The 18,855-nt window shown below is 46.2% G+C and overlaps 1 protein-coding gene across 9 annotated transcripts in view; it reads right to left on the bottom strand.

The window, feature by feature from the left end:
* SLC4A4 (solute carrier family 4 member 4) overlaps positions 1–18,855 on the bottom strand; it is a 352,153-nt gene that overhangs the window by 200,393 nt on the left and 132,905 nt on the right. For all 9 annotated transcript variants that reach the window (XM_083571036.1, XM_083571040.1, XM_083571041.1 and 6 more), the window contains 6 exons: positions 18,367–18,454; positions 16,463–16,617; positions 15,795–15,908; positions 15,253–15,427; positions 8,632–8,765; positions 6,858–7,129 (listed from right to left, as the gene is read on the bottom strand). In XM_083571036.1, the coding sequence (XP_083427162.1) occupies positions 6,858–7,129; positions 8,632–8,765; positions 15,253–15,427; positions 15,795–15,908; positions 16,463–16,617; positions 18,367–18,454 (938 nt within the window). The remainder of the gene's footprint in view (positions 1–6,857; positions 7,130–8,631; positions 8,766–15,252; positions 15,428–15,794; positions 15,909–16,462; positions 16,618–18,366; positions 18,455–18,855) is intronic.

Below are 18,855 nucleotides of genomic sequence, written 5' to 3'. Positions count from 1 at the left end.
GAATTTTCAACTCTTTGCCATTTTATTCCTTCATTATATAGGGATAATAGTTTGAGTGCTAAAATGGTTGTGCTTGCAGTTAAGGTGTGTTGAAGAAGATTCAGCATTTCCCTTGTGGGTGGCAGGTGGGTGTGGGAGAGATCCTCCAACCTGTCAGAATTTCAGAAAAGACTGAAACATGCCTGCATAGTACATTAAAAGAATGATACAGTCATACCTCGGGTTGAAGTAGCTTCGGGATGAATATTTTCAGGTTGCGCTCTGCGGTGACCCGGAAGTAACAGAGTGCGTTACTTCCGGGTTTTGCCGCTCACGCATGCACAGATGCTCAAAATGATGTCACGCACATGCACGGAAGCAGCAAATCGTGACCCGCGCACACGCAGACGCGGGTTGCATTCGCTTCAGGATGCGAACGGGGCTCCGGAACGGATCCCCTTCACATCCAAAGGTACCACTGTACTTAAAGCAACCACAAACAGTAGTTTGCATCCCTTCAATATACTTGTACGCTGTTGGAAAAATCACTGGCGATTTTTGTTTTTCAGACCACAGTGTCATAGAACCATCAAGTCATAGAATTTTAGAGTTGGAAGCGACCCCAAGGGGTCATCGAGTCCAACAGGAATCTCAGCTAAAACATCCATGACAGATGGCCATCCAACTTCTGCTTCAAAACCTCCAAAGAAGGAAATTCCGCCACCTCTCGAGGGAGCCCATTGCACTGTCGAACAACTCTCTGTCAAGAAAGCTCTTCCTGATGTTGAGTCGGAATCTCCTTTCTTGTAACCTGAAGCCATCGGTTCAAGTCCTCCCCTCCAGAACAGGAGAAAACAAGCCTGTTCCTTTTTCCATGTGACAGCCCTTGAGATATTGAAGGTGGCTATCATATCTCCTTTCAAGGCATCAGTTTTACACTGTAGCATTTGAGAGGTTTTGGTATGCTGTTTCCGAAAAGGATCGCGGGGATGGGGGCTTGGGTTATTGGGTTGTCACTTTTAATGTTGATTATGTATTTTGTGGTTTTGTATTTTGATTTTATTCTGTGAACTGTCCTGAGACCTCCGGATTTAGGGCAGTACAGTGGTACCTTGGGTTACAGACGCTTCAGGTTACAGACTCTGCTAACCCAGAAATAGTACCTCGGGTTAAGAACTTTGCTTCAGGAATGAGAACAGAAATCGTGTGCCAGCACTGCAGCGGCAGCGGGGGGCCCCATTAGCTAAAGTGGTACCTCAGGTTAAGAACAGTTTCAGGTTAAGAACAGACCTCCGGAACGAATTGAGTTCTTAACCTGAGGTACCACTGTATATAAATGCAACAAATAATAATAACGGGCCTATCAGGCAAGCTTTATTAGGACAGTCCTTTGGGGCCCAGAGAGATGAAGGTGGGGGCAGGTGGGTGCCAGGAACATAGAACGTGACCTTATACCAAAGTCAGACCACAGGTCTACCTAGCTCAGTAATGTTGACTCTGAATGACAGGAGCTCTCCAGGTTATGAGAAAGAGGACACCCCTAGCTCTGCATGGGGATGCTGGGGGTTGAATCTGGGTTCTTTTGCATGCAGTCTTCTACCACCGAGCTACAGGCCTTCTCAACATGTTCTCAACAGTTCCCATGCAGGAGAAATAGAAGCCAAACAGATCTGGTGAATGGTGGCCAGTCTACACGCCAGCTTCCTTGACAGAAGGTGAGGGGTTGTTCCCTTTCACTGGCATCAGGACCAAGGTAGGTGACCCTCTGCCATGACCGCAGCCCAGCACTTCACAAAACCTGGCTGTGATGCTCAGCATTGGAAGTAAAGCTCTAGATCAGGGACCAAACTTTTTCAGCAGGAGGCCGGTCCACTGTCCCTCAGAGCTTGTGGGGGGCCAGACTATATTTTGGGGGGGGGGAATTCCTATGCCCCACAAATAACCCAGAGATGCATTTTCAATAAAAGCACACATTCTACTCATATAAAAACACCAGGCAGGCCCCACATATAACCCAGAGATGCATTTTACATAAAAGGACACATTCTACTTGTGTAAAAACACGCTGATTCCTGGACCGTCTGCGGGCCAGATTTAGAAAGCGATTGGATTGGGCCTGATCCGGCCCCTGGGCCTTAGTTTGCCTACTCCTGGTCTAGATAAAGGTGGACCTTGCCTCATTCCTGCAGCATCACCAGATTTCACCGGGCGGCGGGGGGGGGGCAGGACACACAGCCAATGCTTGAATGGAAAACTGCAGTTACTTTAAATAGCACCACAAAGCCTGCACAGGTTCAGCCTCACAAGCGCAGCTCTCCCAGTGTTAATACACACTGGAAACAAATCAAGCCTTTTTTTCCCCCCTCCTTACGCTGTTAACGAATTTTATACAAACATCCTTCTTTTTTTAAAACCGTGTCCATCCCTAGGGAAAGTCAACAATAAATGTGCATGAGATCAGACGAAGAAAGAGACTTGCAGACTTGCTTTGTTGTGCTTACTTTCCAATTTCTTTACTTCCACTACCCCGAACTACTTTGCTGCAGTACTGGCTGAAAACCAGCAGGAGATGCAGTAAGCCAATAATCAAATCTAGCTCCTGAGCCTAAGCAAAGGAGGAGGGATCTTCTCCCACCGCTTATTTCATTCATCAAATGGAATATGAGTGCAGGCACATGTGTGCAAAGGGATTTCAATAGCTGGTTTCAGAAAAGGGCTGCTGTAGGAGTGTGGCTTTTAATAGATGTTGGATTATCTGTTAGTGACACACACACACACACACACACACACACACACACACATTTAATTTAAGCTGTTCACACATTATTAAGCACCTAGTATAGAATTCGAAGAATTAACTGTGGAATGATGAGCAGTAAATGCTGCCAACTTAACCGGAAGAAACTATACCAGCCAATTCCACCTGGTTTTCTAGATCTTGGAGTGCCTGTTCCAGAGAACAAGTATGTTCCGCAGTAAAGCACATTCCTTACATCCTCCCTGGAAAGGACAAAACTGGCGAAGCCATGCGTGGCACCTCAAAGACTAAAGGATTTATTGCAACATACCCTTTCATTGGTGATAAATCCCATTCATCAGATGCAAAAAACCAAGATACGGTCATTTTTTTTGCTGTTGCAGGGGATGAAAATGAAAATGTATCCCACAGCCTTTAAACCTGGCTGGGGTAAAAGCCAGAACAGGAACACATGATCACTACTGCTATTTTTAAAAGCGTTTTAGGAGACCTGTGACACCCTAAGACTGGCCAATTTATTTGAGGTAGGGAGAACCCGTTGCCCATCAGGTTCCAATCAGCCCCAGCCAGCATGGCCAACTAGGGAGGCATGATGGGAGTTGTAGTTCAGCAACATCTGGAGGAATACTGGTTCACCATTCCAGCGATAAGACCAGGGGGAGGGGGTTAGATGGTGTCACAGCACTTTCAGGCAGGGAATGTCCAGAGTGAGGTAGTAGCTATTGTCAAAAGTACACTTAAAGGTAAAGGGACCCCTGACCTTTAGGTCCAGTCATGGCCAACTCTGGGGTTGCGGCACTCATCTCGCTTTATTGGTCAAGGGAGCCGCTTCTGGCGAACCAGAGCAGAGCACGGAAATGCCGTTTACCTTCCCGCCTGAGCGGTACCTATTTATCTACTTGCACTTTGACTTACTTCCAAACTGCTAGGTTGGCAGGAGCAGAGACCGAGCAACGGCAGCTCACCCTGTCATGGGGATTCGAACCGCCGACCTTCTGATCAGCTACGTCTCTCAGCTACTTCCAGGTGTGCACCTGATGAAGCAGTTGCAGCAGGAACCCAGCCTCAGCTTATGCATCTCTCCCCCCGTACTGAGCGTCACGCAAGCAGGCGAAGACTATGCCTGCGTATAGCCTTCTGCTCCTCCCACTTCAATCCTCTCCTGGTCCTGGGAGCAGGAGAGATGGGGGCAGGAGGAGGACCACCAGCCTGACCTCTCTCTCCTTCCTCATGTACCTGTTCTTGCAGCTTCTCCTGCCTCTGACTCTAGCCTCCCCAGGTCACTGTTCCCTTCTTCCAAGTCAGTCTCCAACCCCCACTCCCTTCTCACGATCAGAATCCAGCCATCACTCCTCAGCTGCAAAAAGCAGTCCTGAAACTATGCCCATTTATCCACACAAGAGTCCTGCTGGATCAGGCCAAGCAAGGCCTATCTAGTCCTGCATCCTGCTTTTACAGGAGACATCAAGGTGCCAATAGGAAGCCTGTAAGCGGGACCTGAGAACAAGAGCCCTCTCCTGTCTTATGATCCCGGGCAACTAGTATTGAGAGGCATGCAGCCTCCAATGGTTCAGGGAGAACACCAGCCATTGTGGCGAGTCCCCGTTGATAGTCTTAAAGGTGAAGGTACCCCTGACCGTGAGGTCCAGTCGTGGCCGACTCTGGGGTTGCGGTGCTCATCTCGCTTTATTGGCCGAGGGAGCCGGCGTACAGCTTCCAGGTCATGTGGCCAGCATGACTAAGCCGCTTCTGGTGAACCAGAGCAGCACACAGAAACGCCATTTACCTTCCCGCCGGAGTGGTACCTATTTATCTACTTGCACTTTGACATGCTTTCAAACTGCTAGGTTGGCAGGAGCAGGGACCGAGCAACGGCAGCTCACCCCATGATTGGGAATCGAACAGCTGACCTTTTGATCGTCAACTCCTAGGCTCTGTGGTTTAACCCACAGCACCACCTGTGTCCCGTTGATAGTCTTATCCCTCATAATATTGCCTAGTCTTCTTTGAAAGCCATCCAAGTTAGCAGCTAAATCTTTTGGAAGCAAATTCCAGTTTTCCAATGCGCCGCATGAAGAAGTGTTCTCTTTGCCCTGTATCTCCCAACATTTAGCTTCATTTGCTTATTTACTTGGTGCATTTGTACCCCACCTTTCCTAAAAGGAGACCAAGGCAGAATACTCTGTGGTCCTTTCCCCTGTTTTGTACCCACAACAACCCTGCAATGAAGACTAGGCTGAGAGACAGTGACTGGCCCCAAGGTCATACAGTGAGCTTCATGGCTGAAGCTGGATTTGAACTAGGGTCTCCCCCCCCCCTCTAGTCAAAACACTCTAACTACTACACTGTGCTGCCTCTCATTATAAATCTAGGATCACAGGGAAGCACTTCTAGACAAGAGCATCTACCTGCCTGCCTTCCAGCAGGCTTGAGGTCCAGCACCTCTCATATTAAGCACTCTGGCTTCATATTTAATGCATAATGCCTGAAATGAATCCAGGCACAGGCCACCTGACGTACGACAGGTAGGATGCAGAACGGGTCATGTTCCTGTTTGGCAAGCATGCTGAATGCTCAAGTTTGCTTTGCTCAGTGCCAAACTTCTGACTCACTGCTGTCTCAACGCTGGACATACCTCGCTACTGACGAAAGTTGACTGCCACATATCGTGCACTACTCAACTCGAGCTCTTTGTACTCCTGTTTCTACCACCAAGGCAAGATTTAATTTTAGTGTCCAAGGACATCAGACCTGGGGCAGGTGGGAGGGATGGGAGAGGGTGAGCCACTTTGTGGAAAAGGAGGATGGAGATGTTTTAATAAATTATAGTCTGCTGGCTCTCTTGTTTCTCGTACAAAGGATGCAATGCAAGTAAATCATCTCTCTAGGAGGAAATTTTCTTTTTTTTTATTTAGAAGTGGGTAAAAAGCACCTTGCACAAAAAATAATGAATCCCTGTTAGTTAGTTATCATGTTGGCTCCGCTAACTGGAATTAAATGGAAAATGGGTAATGGATAAAAAGTTTCATATGGAACCTCTATGCCCGTCAACCCTAACCTGGTAACCTCTAGATCTTTTCATACCTCGTGCTGCCTTTGCAAAGCTGGATACGCAAGGCAGGGTCCTAGAGCCCTCCCATAGCTGGGAAAGCACTATCTAGGCTTTGGCAAGGAAGTTGGAGTCCTCTTGCAGCCTGTCAAGAGCCCATGCGCCTCCTTTCCAAAGCCCAACGCCTCGCCTCTGGCAAGGAAGCACAAGAGCTGGGAGGAGCATCAAATGTTGCCAAAGGCTGCCAAAAAAGGCCTCCAGAGCCACTTGAGAGCCAGTGTGGTGTAGTGGTTAAGAGCGGTAGACTCGTAATCTGGTGAACCTGGTTCGATTCCCTGCTCCACATGCAGCTGCTGGGTGACCTTGGGCTAGTCACACTTCTCTGAAGTCTCTCAGCCTCACTCACCTCACAGAGTGTTTGTTGTGGGGGAGGAAGGGAAAAGAGAATGTTAGCCGCTTTGAGACTCCTTGGGGTAGTGATAAAGCGGGATATCAAATCCAAACTCTTATTCTTCTCTTCTTATCTAGATGTTTCAGACTATAATCCCCCCTTAAGGAAATCAGCCCTGAGTGATCACTGGAAGGACAGATCCTGAAGCTGAGGCCCCAATACTTTGGCCACCTCATGAGAAGAGAAGACTCCCTGGGAAAGACCCTGATGTTGGGAGAGATGGAGGGCACAAGGAGAAGGGGACGACAGAGGACGAGATGGTTGAACAGTGTTCTCGAAGCTACCAGCATGAGTTTGACCAAACTGCGGGAGGCAGTGGAAGACAGGAGGGCCTGGCGTGCTCTGGTCCATGGGGTCACAAAGAGTCGGACACGACTAAACGACTAAACAACAACAACAACAATCCCCCCCTTGATCCCAGCTAGCATGGACCATTGCTAAGGTTGTCGTGAGCATCTGAAAGGCAGCAACCTAAGGAAGCATGCTGTGCGTGTTGGGCTGACAATATGGAAGGCCAACACAGGTAGGGAAAGTTGCAAGTTTTATTAGTCTGTCGGAGTGCTGAAAACCCAGACAAGCGAGTGTACTTGCAGGTTGCTGGCAAGAAGTCTCCCTCTTACCTGGGTCTGGCGGCATGCAGGTGCAGGAGTAAAGGGTAATCTGGTTCACTTTAAATTTGGAGTTGATGGGGTAGTAGTCTGCCAATTTGATCATCTTCTTGAAAGCGTCATAGATGAAGATGAAGCTGATGAGGGAGGAGAAGCCCTCTTCCGTGAACCGGGTGAAATACTGGACCAAGAAGCTGGCGTCAGTGGCAACCAGGATAAGACACAGGAAGGCGGACCACAAACCGATCCAGAGGCGGAACTCCAGATAATGCAGGTCATTGTCTCTGCAAACAAAGAGACAACCCAAGTGAAAACAAGGGACAAGGGGGCTACACGAAAGGAATAGAGTATTTCACAATTTCAAAAGAAAGTGCATTCGGAAAAGCTACGTCAAGGCAAAGCGTGGGAAGGGGAATCAGATTGTGCAAGCAAGGTTCAGTTGGGAGGTTTGTTCTCATTCTTCTACTTAGGGGGCAAAGAGGTGGGCATGACATTGAAGCCCCATCTCCCTAAACTCTGGATAACACGCTTGATTTTGCCCCTACACGTGTCTTCAACATCAGCTTTTCAGCAGATGGAGCTCACATATTTCAAGCCTACTACCCACAGCTATGAGGGCCAGAAACGTCTTTAAATAGTGGAAGAGTGAGAGTACAAGTTGCTGCATTCAATGCATTAAACTCCATTGTTTTGCAGAACAACAGCAGGAATGCGCAATGCTGCAATGGTGATTATTTCTCCACAGAGTTAGGAATGAGGTGGGGAAATATGATGCCTGAAAGGGAAGGAACCATGAGCTCCTCTACTATGCATGCAGAAGGTCCTGGGTTCAAATCTTCAACATCTCCACTGAGGGTTTTATGAAGCAGATGCCTCCCCACTTGAAGAGCCACTGCAACCAGAACAGACAATTCTGGACTAGATCAGGGCCTGGGAACTTTTTTCAGCTGTTTTCTCTTCTGAGCAACCTTCTTCTGCCCATGGTGGGCAGGTAAAGGTAAAGGTAAAGGGACCCCCGACCATCAGGTCCAGTCGTGGATGACTCTGGGGTTGCGGCGCTCATCTCGCTTTATTGGCCGAGGGAGCCGGCGTACAGCTTCCGGGTCATGTGGCCAGCATGACTAAGCTGCTTCTGGCGAACCAGAGCAGCGCACGGAAATGCCGTTTACCTTCCCGCCAGAGCGGTACCTATTTATCTACTTGCACTTCGAGCTTTTGAACTTCTAGGTTGGCAGGAGCAGGGACTGAGCAACGGGAGCTCACCCCATCGCAGGGATTTGAACTGCCGACCTTCTGATCGGCAAGTCCTAGGCTCTGTGGTAAAATTGGATGGAGCAAGAAATATGAATGTTAACTTTGCTGCAATTGGGGCTTGACAACTTTGCTGATAGACTGCAGATCACTCAGAGATCTCCCATCAGATGTTGAACTATTTTCTGTCCTGCTTGCAGTACTGGTGTTAAATGTGTGACCAACTTGAAAATAGCAATTCCTTTGTGGAAGGGGACTTTGGTTTCCAACAAAGATTTCCTTGGTGGAGAAGGAACCAGGCAGGAATGCACAGCAGAAACTTGCATTTCCTTGTGTGCAAATCTAGAAATATCCCACAGCTGCGACAGGAAGTGTGATGATGAAACCTCTCTTGCCCCTCTGTGTTTCATAACTCTACCGTGTTGCAAAATATCTAACTTGCACCAGGAAACATTCACATTACAAGTACAGTAGATCCAGGGCATTCTGTTGCAAGCAGCAGCTGCCCGCCATCGCCAGCCTCTCCCTTACTTACTTGCTGAAGTTAAACAGAAGCCTTTCGAAGACCAAGACAGGTCCAGTGCTGCTCAGAATAGTGAGTGGTTGGCCAGCGAAAAGGCAAAAGAGAGCTCCTGTCACTGCGGTGCCCAGAAAGCTTTCCAACACGCCCTAGAACCAGAAGAACGAAAAGGGTAAATGCATTTCAGAAGCCGGTTCCTCTTCCACTCTATTCTTTTAGTACCAGCAATGATCGCATAGGGCAGAATTAACAACCCACAAACCACAGTTAATTCCTTTCCCTTGAATTTGCTGCGACTCTAACATAAACTAACTAGGTGACTTCTCACTCAGATTCAGCTCTGTCCTGCATCTACGCTTTGGGAACCATGATACTTACCTTCTGCCTTGTTGGTAAGGATTGCAACAAGATAAGCACTGAAAAACACTTTGAACACCCCAAAGCACTAAACAAATTCTATTATTAGTAGCCGTAGTCAAAGTAGATGACCACAACTCAATGAGTACAAGAGTTATCTTTTTGGCATCTGAGATATGGCCATGAATATTGAGTTACTAATAATTACAAATAATAATAACCACAAACCATTTCCAGCACATGCTAGGATGTCACCATATACATATTAAAATTTAACAGCAAGAGGAAAATCAGTACTGCTGAGGAGATCAAGAGCTATTTCCACCCTCCAAATGTTCGGAAACAATAAAAAGTCATCCTTAAAAAATTAAGAAATTAGCTTAGAATCCGTAAAACATGAAAAAACCCTAATATTACATGATTGGCTTTCTCTGCTTAGCAGCTTCTAAATGTTTGAGAATGCAGCAGATGGGTGCTTTTAAAGCTTCTCCCAGCCACCCTGAGGTGTAGCAACATACTGTAAAATAATTAAATCCACAACATAATGGAAAGGCAGAATTCTGCAAAGGTGAAACTGAACCCTGCCCAAGTGCTCCTCCTGGCCGAGTAAGAGGAGGGGAGAGGAGTGTGCAAGCCCAACACTTCACACACAGCTGGCTAATAAATAAATAAATAAATAACAACAACAACAACAACAACAACAACAACAACAATAATAATAATAATAATAATAATTAGTTATTTGCACCCTACCCATCTGGCTGGGTTTCCCCAGCCACTCTGGGTGGCTTCCAACAAAGATTAAGAATACATTAAAATGTCACACATTAAAAACTTCCCTGAACAGGGAAGATGTCTTCTGAATGTCAGGTAGTTGTTTATCTCTTTGACATCTGATGGGAGGGCGTTCCACAGGGCAGGTGCCACTACCTAGAAGGCCCTCTGCCTGGTTCCCTGTAGCTTTGCTTCTTGCAGTGAGGGAACCGCTAGAAGGCCCTCAGCGCTGGACCTCAGTGTCCGGGCAGAACGATGGGGGTGGAGACTCTCCTTCAGGTATACTGGGCCGAAGCCGTTTAGGGCTTTAAAGGTCAACACCAACACTTTGGATTGTGCTCAGAAACGTACTCGGAAATGTGCCAACTAACACTAACCATGGTTTAGTGCTATGTACGAATGCGGTTTTTACTGTCCATTTTAAGGGTGGAAGCTTTCAGCTCCAGTTTCAGAGTTTTCACCCAGGCAGGAGGCAACTTTTAAACATATTTCACATGCATTTTCCAACCATGGCCAAGTGTTTCATCAGAAACCCCTCTACTCGTGCAACTTCCCCAATCCATGAATTAGTGTGTCCAGCAGGAGAAGGGTTTTTGCAGACTGAAGTTCAATTTTTAAAAGAAGTTCCTTCAAGTTTCTTTGTCTTCCCATAAACATGGCTTTGTTACACACTGCGAAGCAAACAAACCTTATGTTGTGTGCCATGTAGCAATGTGAAGAATGTAGTTCAGCAGGTCACAGATACCAACTTTTGTGGATGCTATAATTTCCTTTTACAGTTTGTAAATATGCAGAATGAATAAAAAAGATACTTGACAGAGCCTCCAGGACCAGTACAGAATATTTATGTGGGGTGGGGGGGGGGAGAAGAAAACTGGAATTGGATGGATTGCCTCCAGGACCTGTACAGAATATTTATGTGGGGGGGGGAGAAGAAAACTGGAACTGGATGGATTGCCTGACCTTATTTAATTAAACGTAAGCAAAATTCTTAGCAGCAGAAGTTATAAAAAGCAATAAAAGAGAGAACTACATTGCTGAAGGCACTTGGAAGAGGCCAAATACTGCACATTTCAGAGTCCTTGGCTGGCTCCTGTAGATGGTAACCGTGAGTGAGGCCCACATCCTGACCCCTTGAGCAATAATTTTCAGCCTGTTTTATGTGATCCATCATCCCAAGGGCCCCTAAACCCACCTCAGTCACTTTTAACATTTTTTTTTACACATTCAAATGATAAATTCAAAGGCTAAAGGCCTATTTGTTAATCCTATTTATTAACAAATAAAAGTAAATTCAATTCTGATTTACACAATATTCTATTCTATTATACAAGAAGATATTCTATGTCTAAGAACCCTGTTTTCTCAGAAACACAAAGCCTTGATTCAAGGACTCGGAAACCAAAACCGCCAGTCATATTAGAAGTAAACATCCTCACTCTGTGTTACAGAGTCAAAATCCTGGACATAGCAATGATAAATGCCTCAAGTATTTCTGAGCCAGTGCTAATACTGAACAAACTACTACACGAGGAATACAATACACCGAATTGTAGCACTGTTCCTAAGAATCCACTTTCTTCAAAACTCTTGTTTGCAGAGATAAGGGAAATGTTCCAGTGCGTCAGCAAATGTAAATAGTGTAGTTTCATTGAACACAGAGAGGAAAGAATGCAGTTACAAATTGCACTGACCCAGTTCAAGCAAAGCTCTGTTTGTTGTGGAGGCTACACACAGTGAGGATCACACCTGCTTCCTGCTTCACCCAGTGGAAATGTCTGACCTAACTCTGGGCCAAGTGAACTCTCACCTGTGGGCATAATGTTTGCATATAGACTACATGCATGCAACACTCAACATTTAACAACCTGGATGTGGTTGTTTAGCTACATAAAAATCTTGGAAATGACTGTGTGATTTAAATATCTGTACACTGGATTTTATGTGTGCAGGCCCCCATGAAGATACTACAGACACACATGGACTTGCCCTGAATGAGAGACAGTTGTGCCCAGTGTGTGTTAGTGGGGTGCAGTACAGCTCTCCCACTATGCCTTTGTGCTGCTGATGTTCATCTGATCCAGTTGACTGATGCAGAAATCTGGCTCTTCTATAATGCTACATGTGCCACTAATTTTGTGCCTGCTTTCCATTGTTCCATTTTCCTGGCTCCACCTCTTTCTTGTTGACCAGACTGAGCCTGATGAGCTGCTCAGACTTTTTGAGTATGTATCTGTCACGTCCCTGGGGTCAGACTCCCCTTCTTTGGAGCATGAAGCCAGGGAGTCAGTGGGAGAAGGAACGGCCCCCAGGGCCAGTCCAAGTTGCACACAGTAAACCAGAAGGTGCTTGTGCAAGAGGAACCCACTATAGTTCTACCTCTCTGGCCCAAGGTCATGTTGAGCTCCTCTGACTCCAGCTCAGAAGCCCTAATGGAACCACAGTCTTCCCTGCTCTGTTGGAATCAAAGTAGGCCTATTTAAATGAAGAGGTTGCTCTCACAAAAAGTTACACCAGCTCTTATTTCAGGCTCAGCTGAAGGGTGACTGTTGCTGAAGCAACATTTGAGCCCTGCTCATATGGAGGATTCAACCTATGCCCTGTAAGGAGCTGTCCAGGGTGCTACTGGAGCCTTGCCTCTGTACTGCAGAGGCTGTTGATCAAAACAGAACAGTTTTCTGTGAAATCCAGCTCGAGGCTTCCTTAAATCAGCTCTCCATGCTTCTCTGGAGGCAGTGGGTGGCGGTGAGGTCTATAGACTTGTCTGCTTGTCTGGCTCTTCATATGGACTCTACCCTAGAGCTCAGCCTTCTTGACCTCCTTCCTCATCTGTCTCCCTGTCCTAGAGAACTAACACTGGATCCAACAGACAGCCTGAAGTTCTAACTTTGCCCGGATTTTACTGGGATATCATTCACCAAAGTGCTCTACTTTGTGTGGATTTGCTTTTGGCCTGGGTTGGGGAACCTGTGGCCCTCTAATTGCTGCTGAATTACAGTTCCCTTCATCTCTGAGCACTGGCCATGCTGGAGCTGATGCAAGTTGGAGTCCAACAATCATCTAGAACAGTGGTTCTCAACCTGTGGGTCCCCAGATGTCGTTGGACTACAACTCCCATCATCCCTAAGCTCTGGCCTTGCTAGCTAGGGGTGATGGGAGTTGTAGTTCAACAACATCTGGGGACATCTGGGGACCCACAGGTTGAGAAAGGCTGATCTAGAGGGCAACAGGCTTTAGACTTTTTCAAGATTAATTATTCCCCATGGTTCTGGGGCTGAATGAGCCGCTAACTGAATCAGCTTTTTGCTGGATCCCAGGAAAAACAGCAGCATTAATAAAACTCCGCCCCTCCCTGCCACATATGCACACACACACACAACAGCAACAACAAAAGTAGGAAGAAGATAGATCACTGTTTAGCACTAGTCATTATCTCCTTAGTTACTGTGTCTTTCCATGTTCTTCCCAAATGCACTTCTCTGAGCCCAGGGCAAAGGACCAAGTAGTTCACTTTCTAGCCTTGGCCAAGAATTAATTTCAATCCTGCCTGACTATGACTTCTGAAGGTACACTCAGGATTGACATGCAGGGTGATTTGCTCTGCATAATTCATTTAAATGTCAAGGAATTTAATATTTCCACTGAACGCAAAGATTGGAGGGGGCCCGGGGGTTGGGGAACCACTCTAGTGTACATACATACATACACACACACACACAAACACAACACAACACAAGATCCAGCTGAAACTAAGCCAAATGTAAAAAGGGAATGTGCTATAAAAATTGAAGGCTAGTAGCAAAGCCTCACAGACCAGGAAGCTTTGTTCGAGGTAAAGAAACCAGAGAGTTCTTTGTTAAGCTAACTTCCTTCATTTTGAGAACAAATATTTGGCCAGTGATAGGGAGGCGAAGGAGGCATTCACAGTACTTGACACTGATTTATTTCCCCATCTCCTGGAGTTTCATGTAAGCAGATGAATTTTGTTTAGATTTGCAGCAGACTCAACGTGGAACTGAAAAGGTTTCTTTTTTTCCACTCCATGCACGCCAGCAGGAAGCTTCTTTTTTTCAAAGGCAAATCACTTTCCATGGATAGCCTCCTTTGTTCCCTTCTGGTGGGAACATTGGGAGCCAAGAATATGACAGGGCTCAATACAGGAGTGCTGTGACATAGACCCAGAACAACTTCCAAATATCAAGGTTCAGTCCTAAAACACATGGCAGATTTGTAAAGTGAAGTGATGGGTCAAGAGCATGTGCAGAGTGCATTCTGTGCCCCTGATTATACAACCACAATAGCACACGGCATGCATAGGATATGGGGAAGTAGTGGATAGCATGGCAGAACTGTCCTACTCACCTGACTTCCCTCTACACTGTTGACAAACACCAGAATGGAGAGCACTAGACTTTCTCTGCCAGCGCATTTGCACTGCACTGACTTCACCGCCACCTTGCCCCTATCTATCCCAATACCCAGCAGTGACGCAACCTGCGCCAAGTGAGCAATGCAGCCCCGCCATGTTTGTTATTGATTAGGAAGCTTTCCTGATCAGGGAACGCACCTTCCCAATACTATCATGACAGCACTCTCTTTAAAGATTTAGCACTCATTGATCACTGCCTGGTGCTGTTTAACCTAGTTAGAGTATTGTGGCCAATCTGGGCTATCATTCTTAGTGCTTGTTTGAGTGAATACTTCTGTTTTGCTCTTGCAAATTGTGACGTTACTGATCTCGCTGGCATATACAAGATTGCTTATAGCATTTTTGCCCTGGTGCCCTGCCCACTTTCCTCCAATATCTGATGCATGCAAGGTTTTTAAAGTTGCAGCCAATGCAGCAGAGGTAATCTTGCACCACCTGAAACTGCTGCACAGGTGCAACACCCCAAGTGTCTCACTGGACCAGTTTAAAAAAAGGTAAAGGACCCTTGGACAGTTAAGTCCAGTCAAAGGTGACTATGGGGTTGTGGCGCTCATCTCACTTTCAGGCCGAGGGAGCTGGCGTTTATCCACAGACAGCTTTCCGGGCCATGTGGCCAGCATGACTAAACTGCTTCTGGTGCAACGGGACACCGTGACAGAAACCAGCGTGCATGGAAACACTGTTTCCCTTCCTGCCACAGCGGTACCGATTTATCTACTTGCAGTGGCGTGCTTTTGAACTGCTAGCTTGGCAGGAGCTGGGACAGAGCAATGGGAGCTCACTCTGTTGTGGGGATTCAACCCGCCGACCTTCCAATCGGCAAGCCCAAGGGGCTCAGTGGTTTAGACCACAGCGCCACCCGCTTCCCTGTCACTGGACCAGTGCAACACTACGACTCACAACAGGACGCTGGAGCAATAACTCTTGCATCTCAAACTTGTTTTTCTTTGCACAGCAGGTCGTAAGGCTGTGCTGTTTCAAGCGGTCGTAAAAAAAGAAAAAAACCTGTTTTTGACCAAGCCCAGAGTACTGCAGTTGAAGAAGTCTGAACTGTCTTGCTCTGAGCCATGGCTCACCTGCATGTTGTCCGTAGCATCTCCCAGCAGCCCCCCAAAAGTGATGGCGTTGGTTACAGTAGCCAGATAGATGAAGAGAATGGCAGACAGGGCTTGGATGTTGAATGCATCATAGAAGTCGCTGGCAAAGAAAGGGGCTTTCCTCTTGATGTCTTTGATTAAACCGCCACAGAATCTAGCAAGGGGAAGAAGAAGAGTTTGGATTTGATATCCCGCTTTATCACTACCTGAAGGAGTCTCAAAGCAGCTAACATTCTCCTTTCCTTTCCTCCCCGCAACAAACACTCTGTGAGGTGAGTAGGACTGAGAGACTTCAGAGAAGTGTGACCAGCCCAAGGTCACCCAGCAGCTGCATGTGGAGGAGCAGGGAAGCAAACCCGGTTCACCAGATTATGAGTCTACCGCTCTTAACCACATTGGAGAACCATGCGCCACAATTACATGAGTCAAGGCACAAAAGGAGAATCTGGAACCGAGAAGCCTGTGTGCCAATGCAATCGAGCGAGATGCCCCGTATCAGCGCACAGACTTTTGTCACTTACCTGCCAGTTCGTTGCAACTCCTCGCAGTCCCCGTGCCCTCCACCTCCATTTCCCCCGTCGTGTGGAGTGTCCCCATTCATCTGCAGATTCTCACCACCCGAATACATGTTTTTCCTGAGCAGAAAGAAAGAAATGAGAATTCATCTGGGCTTCCATATATCCAGGATCTTTGGCCTGTGACTTTGGATGCTGCAACTGCGGCGAGGCACGTGGCATTAAGGCGTGCCATTTTAGGCGGTGAAACTTTAATTACTGCAACCATATCCAGTGACGGGGTCTTACCTTTTTTTTTTTTTTTTTTTGAGGGGGTGAGGAATTCAAATATGCTATTACTTTTGTGACTGGACAACATTTAGCTTGGCAAGTCTAGGTTTGACGAAGAAGCGCATAAATTGCTTTCGGAAAACCAAAGAATTTTAATTTTACCTAATGAAAATGCCGGGTCATACTAAACAAATAAGTACGTATAACTGCAAGTACTTGGTCATCATTTTTAATGATTCCTATGCAATTTTACACACATTTTACTTAGCAAGCAAAACCAAATTCTGTTAATTTAACCAAAATATCCCAAGTCCTGATACAACCTTTTTTGGCATGCCTCGATTTTGGAATGTGAAAGTTGAAAAAGTTGGCATGCCTTATTGCGGCATATGCACCTCTCTTACCTTTTGTCTGAAGACGGGAGGGACTTGGGGGGCTCTATCCTGATGGCAGGGTCCCACTCCCCCGGGGGGAGCACAATGACTTCATCCAGGAACTCATCGATCCCAGCAATCAGGTCCTGTCTGTCTTTGGCTTTGTAGGCAATGTCGTGGAACACCTGCACATAGGAAGGAATGGGAAGATTGCCATCTAGCAAATCCTTCTACAGGTGCACAGAAAGACGCCTCATTTATGAGGTCATCCTCTTTGTCCATCTAGCCTGACACTCTTCTCTTCTGCCTCGCAGCAACTCTCCAGGCTGTGGTCTTTCCAATAAGCTGTTACCTGATCGTTTTAGATCTGCAGTCCTCAAAGTCCACAGCACATCCACTACCCACTGAGCTATGGTTCCTCCCTGTTATGTAGCACTAGTCAAATTGCCACTAGCCAAACTGACAGATTACCTGTGGCGATCACACAGGGTCCCCGGACGTTTAACGGTCTATTGATCCCTGTGCCACCACTGTGCTCGCTTCCCTGCTGCCACCAACCCGTTACTCTCGGGTAAAACACTGAGTCCAGACAGTTGTTAAAATTGAACCAAATAAACAAGTTTATTTTATAAGCATTAACAAGTTTATGGTTTCTCAGATAATATTCCTGTCAGTTTCTTAACTTTAGTTTCTTTACCGGCCTATACCTTCCTAATACCTTCTGACTGATTATATCAATGGTTTGACTAACTCCTCTCAACAGATTCTCTCACTCTCTCACATCAGACTAGCCCAACCCACAGACTTATCCTCTCTGTCTCTTCTAAATCCAGACTGACTTCTCAACCACCCTAACTCTAACTCCTTCCCTTGGGTTCCCATTGGTTTGTCATTTTACAATTAGTTAACCCTTTCCTTATGAACCCAGTATGATGTCACACACCTAGGAGGGCAAACGCCACATTACCTTTTATTTTGCAGAGCTTTTGCTTAATGGGGGAAAAGCTGCCAATATATTTTCAGCAAAGGAGGAAGCAGCAGAGGGGTGCTTAACTTTTCCTGCACCCACAACTTTTCAGTGCAACAGTTTCCCAGGCTACTCCTGCTGCCCCTGCAGCTGGGTTTATTTCTGGTCTCTGAACCAGCGATGCAGCTTTCCTGGAAATTGTTTTGCATTGGAATATGTTCCTGTGCAAATTAGTTTAATTGGGATTGCAAAAATTTCAGTTCACGTTGGGTGATTACCTGATGCCCTGGAGAGTGATCTAATTTAGGACGGTTAATTTACCTGTATTTAGCAAACACTTGAACAACCAAGCTCAGCTAATACTGCATTTGAAGTTGGTCCTTTTCACCTGTTCATTGCTACTAATGAAATTATGGGACAGAGAATTTTCCATGGAAAAATAAAGCACTGGAAAAGTTTGCTCCCCACATCACTGCTCTGAACCTAACTGGAAATAAAGTGGGTGTGAGGAGCTGAAAGAGGAGTGATAGGCAAGGAAATTACTCATTGGCCACCTGTTGCCTAGAAGTTACCTCCATCCTGCCATTTTACTGATGTTTGGTGGAAACCTGTGTTCAAAGATACAGGACTGCCACCGTCCCGGGAAGTTCTGATTCTAGACAGTCAAGATCGGTTGCTGTTTCCTATTACTTGGTGGCAACAGAACAATTTATCCAATGTAATACATGGAACAGCCTTCAAAATCTCCCATTCCTGGAAATTCGCAGAAGACTGCCCTGAACATTTCCTGGAAGTATTGCAAGATTGGCTCTTTTGAGGCTGTGGCTAGAAAAGCGAAAGCTTTTATCTTGTGAACCACCCTGAGAGATTGTGATGAAGGGTGGTAAATATATAATAATAACAACAATAATGCAAATATCGGTTAATGCTAAGCGAACTGCACTCAGCAACACAGAAGGGAGATTACCTCATCAGACATCAAGGTAGCGATGGCTCGGCCAATCTCATGGTACGATTTAGCTTTGCCTTTGGGACCCAGCAAAATGAAGAGGAACCTGACCCCCAAGGAGGAAAAAGAAAGAACAAACAAATGTTGTCATGATTCACTTTTTTAAAAAAACCAACACAGTATATATTCAGTAAAATATGTACCACCAGATTAGATAAAAGCAGTGGCACATGGAGATTCATAAAATTTGTATCAGTTGGACATTAATCAACAACAAGAAGATATAGCAGAACTTGTTATATCATTAACGTCAGAAAAACTTTATTAAAAAAAAACTTAACGTCTGGCAGCGATCCAAGGAAACTGGAAGGCTATGAATCATGGAATTGTAGGACTGGAAGGAACCCACAAGGCCATGTGTTCAAACCCTCTGCAATGCAGGAAAAGCGCTTCTCCAACAACCTGCTTAATTTGGTTGGGACCAAATCCCTGCTTAAGATGAAGAGG

Source organism: Podarcis filfolensis, assembly GCF_964270895.1.
Source record: "Podarcis filfolensis genome assembly, chromosome: 9".
Taxonomy (NCBI): Eukaryota; Metazoa; Chordata; class Lepidosauria; order Squamata; family Lacertidae; genus Podarcis; species Podarcis filfolensis.
This window is presented reverse-complemented; position numbering and strand designations above follow the sequence as displayed.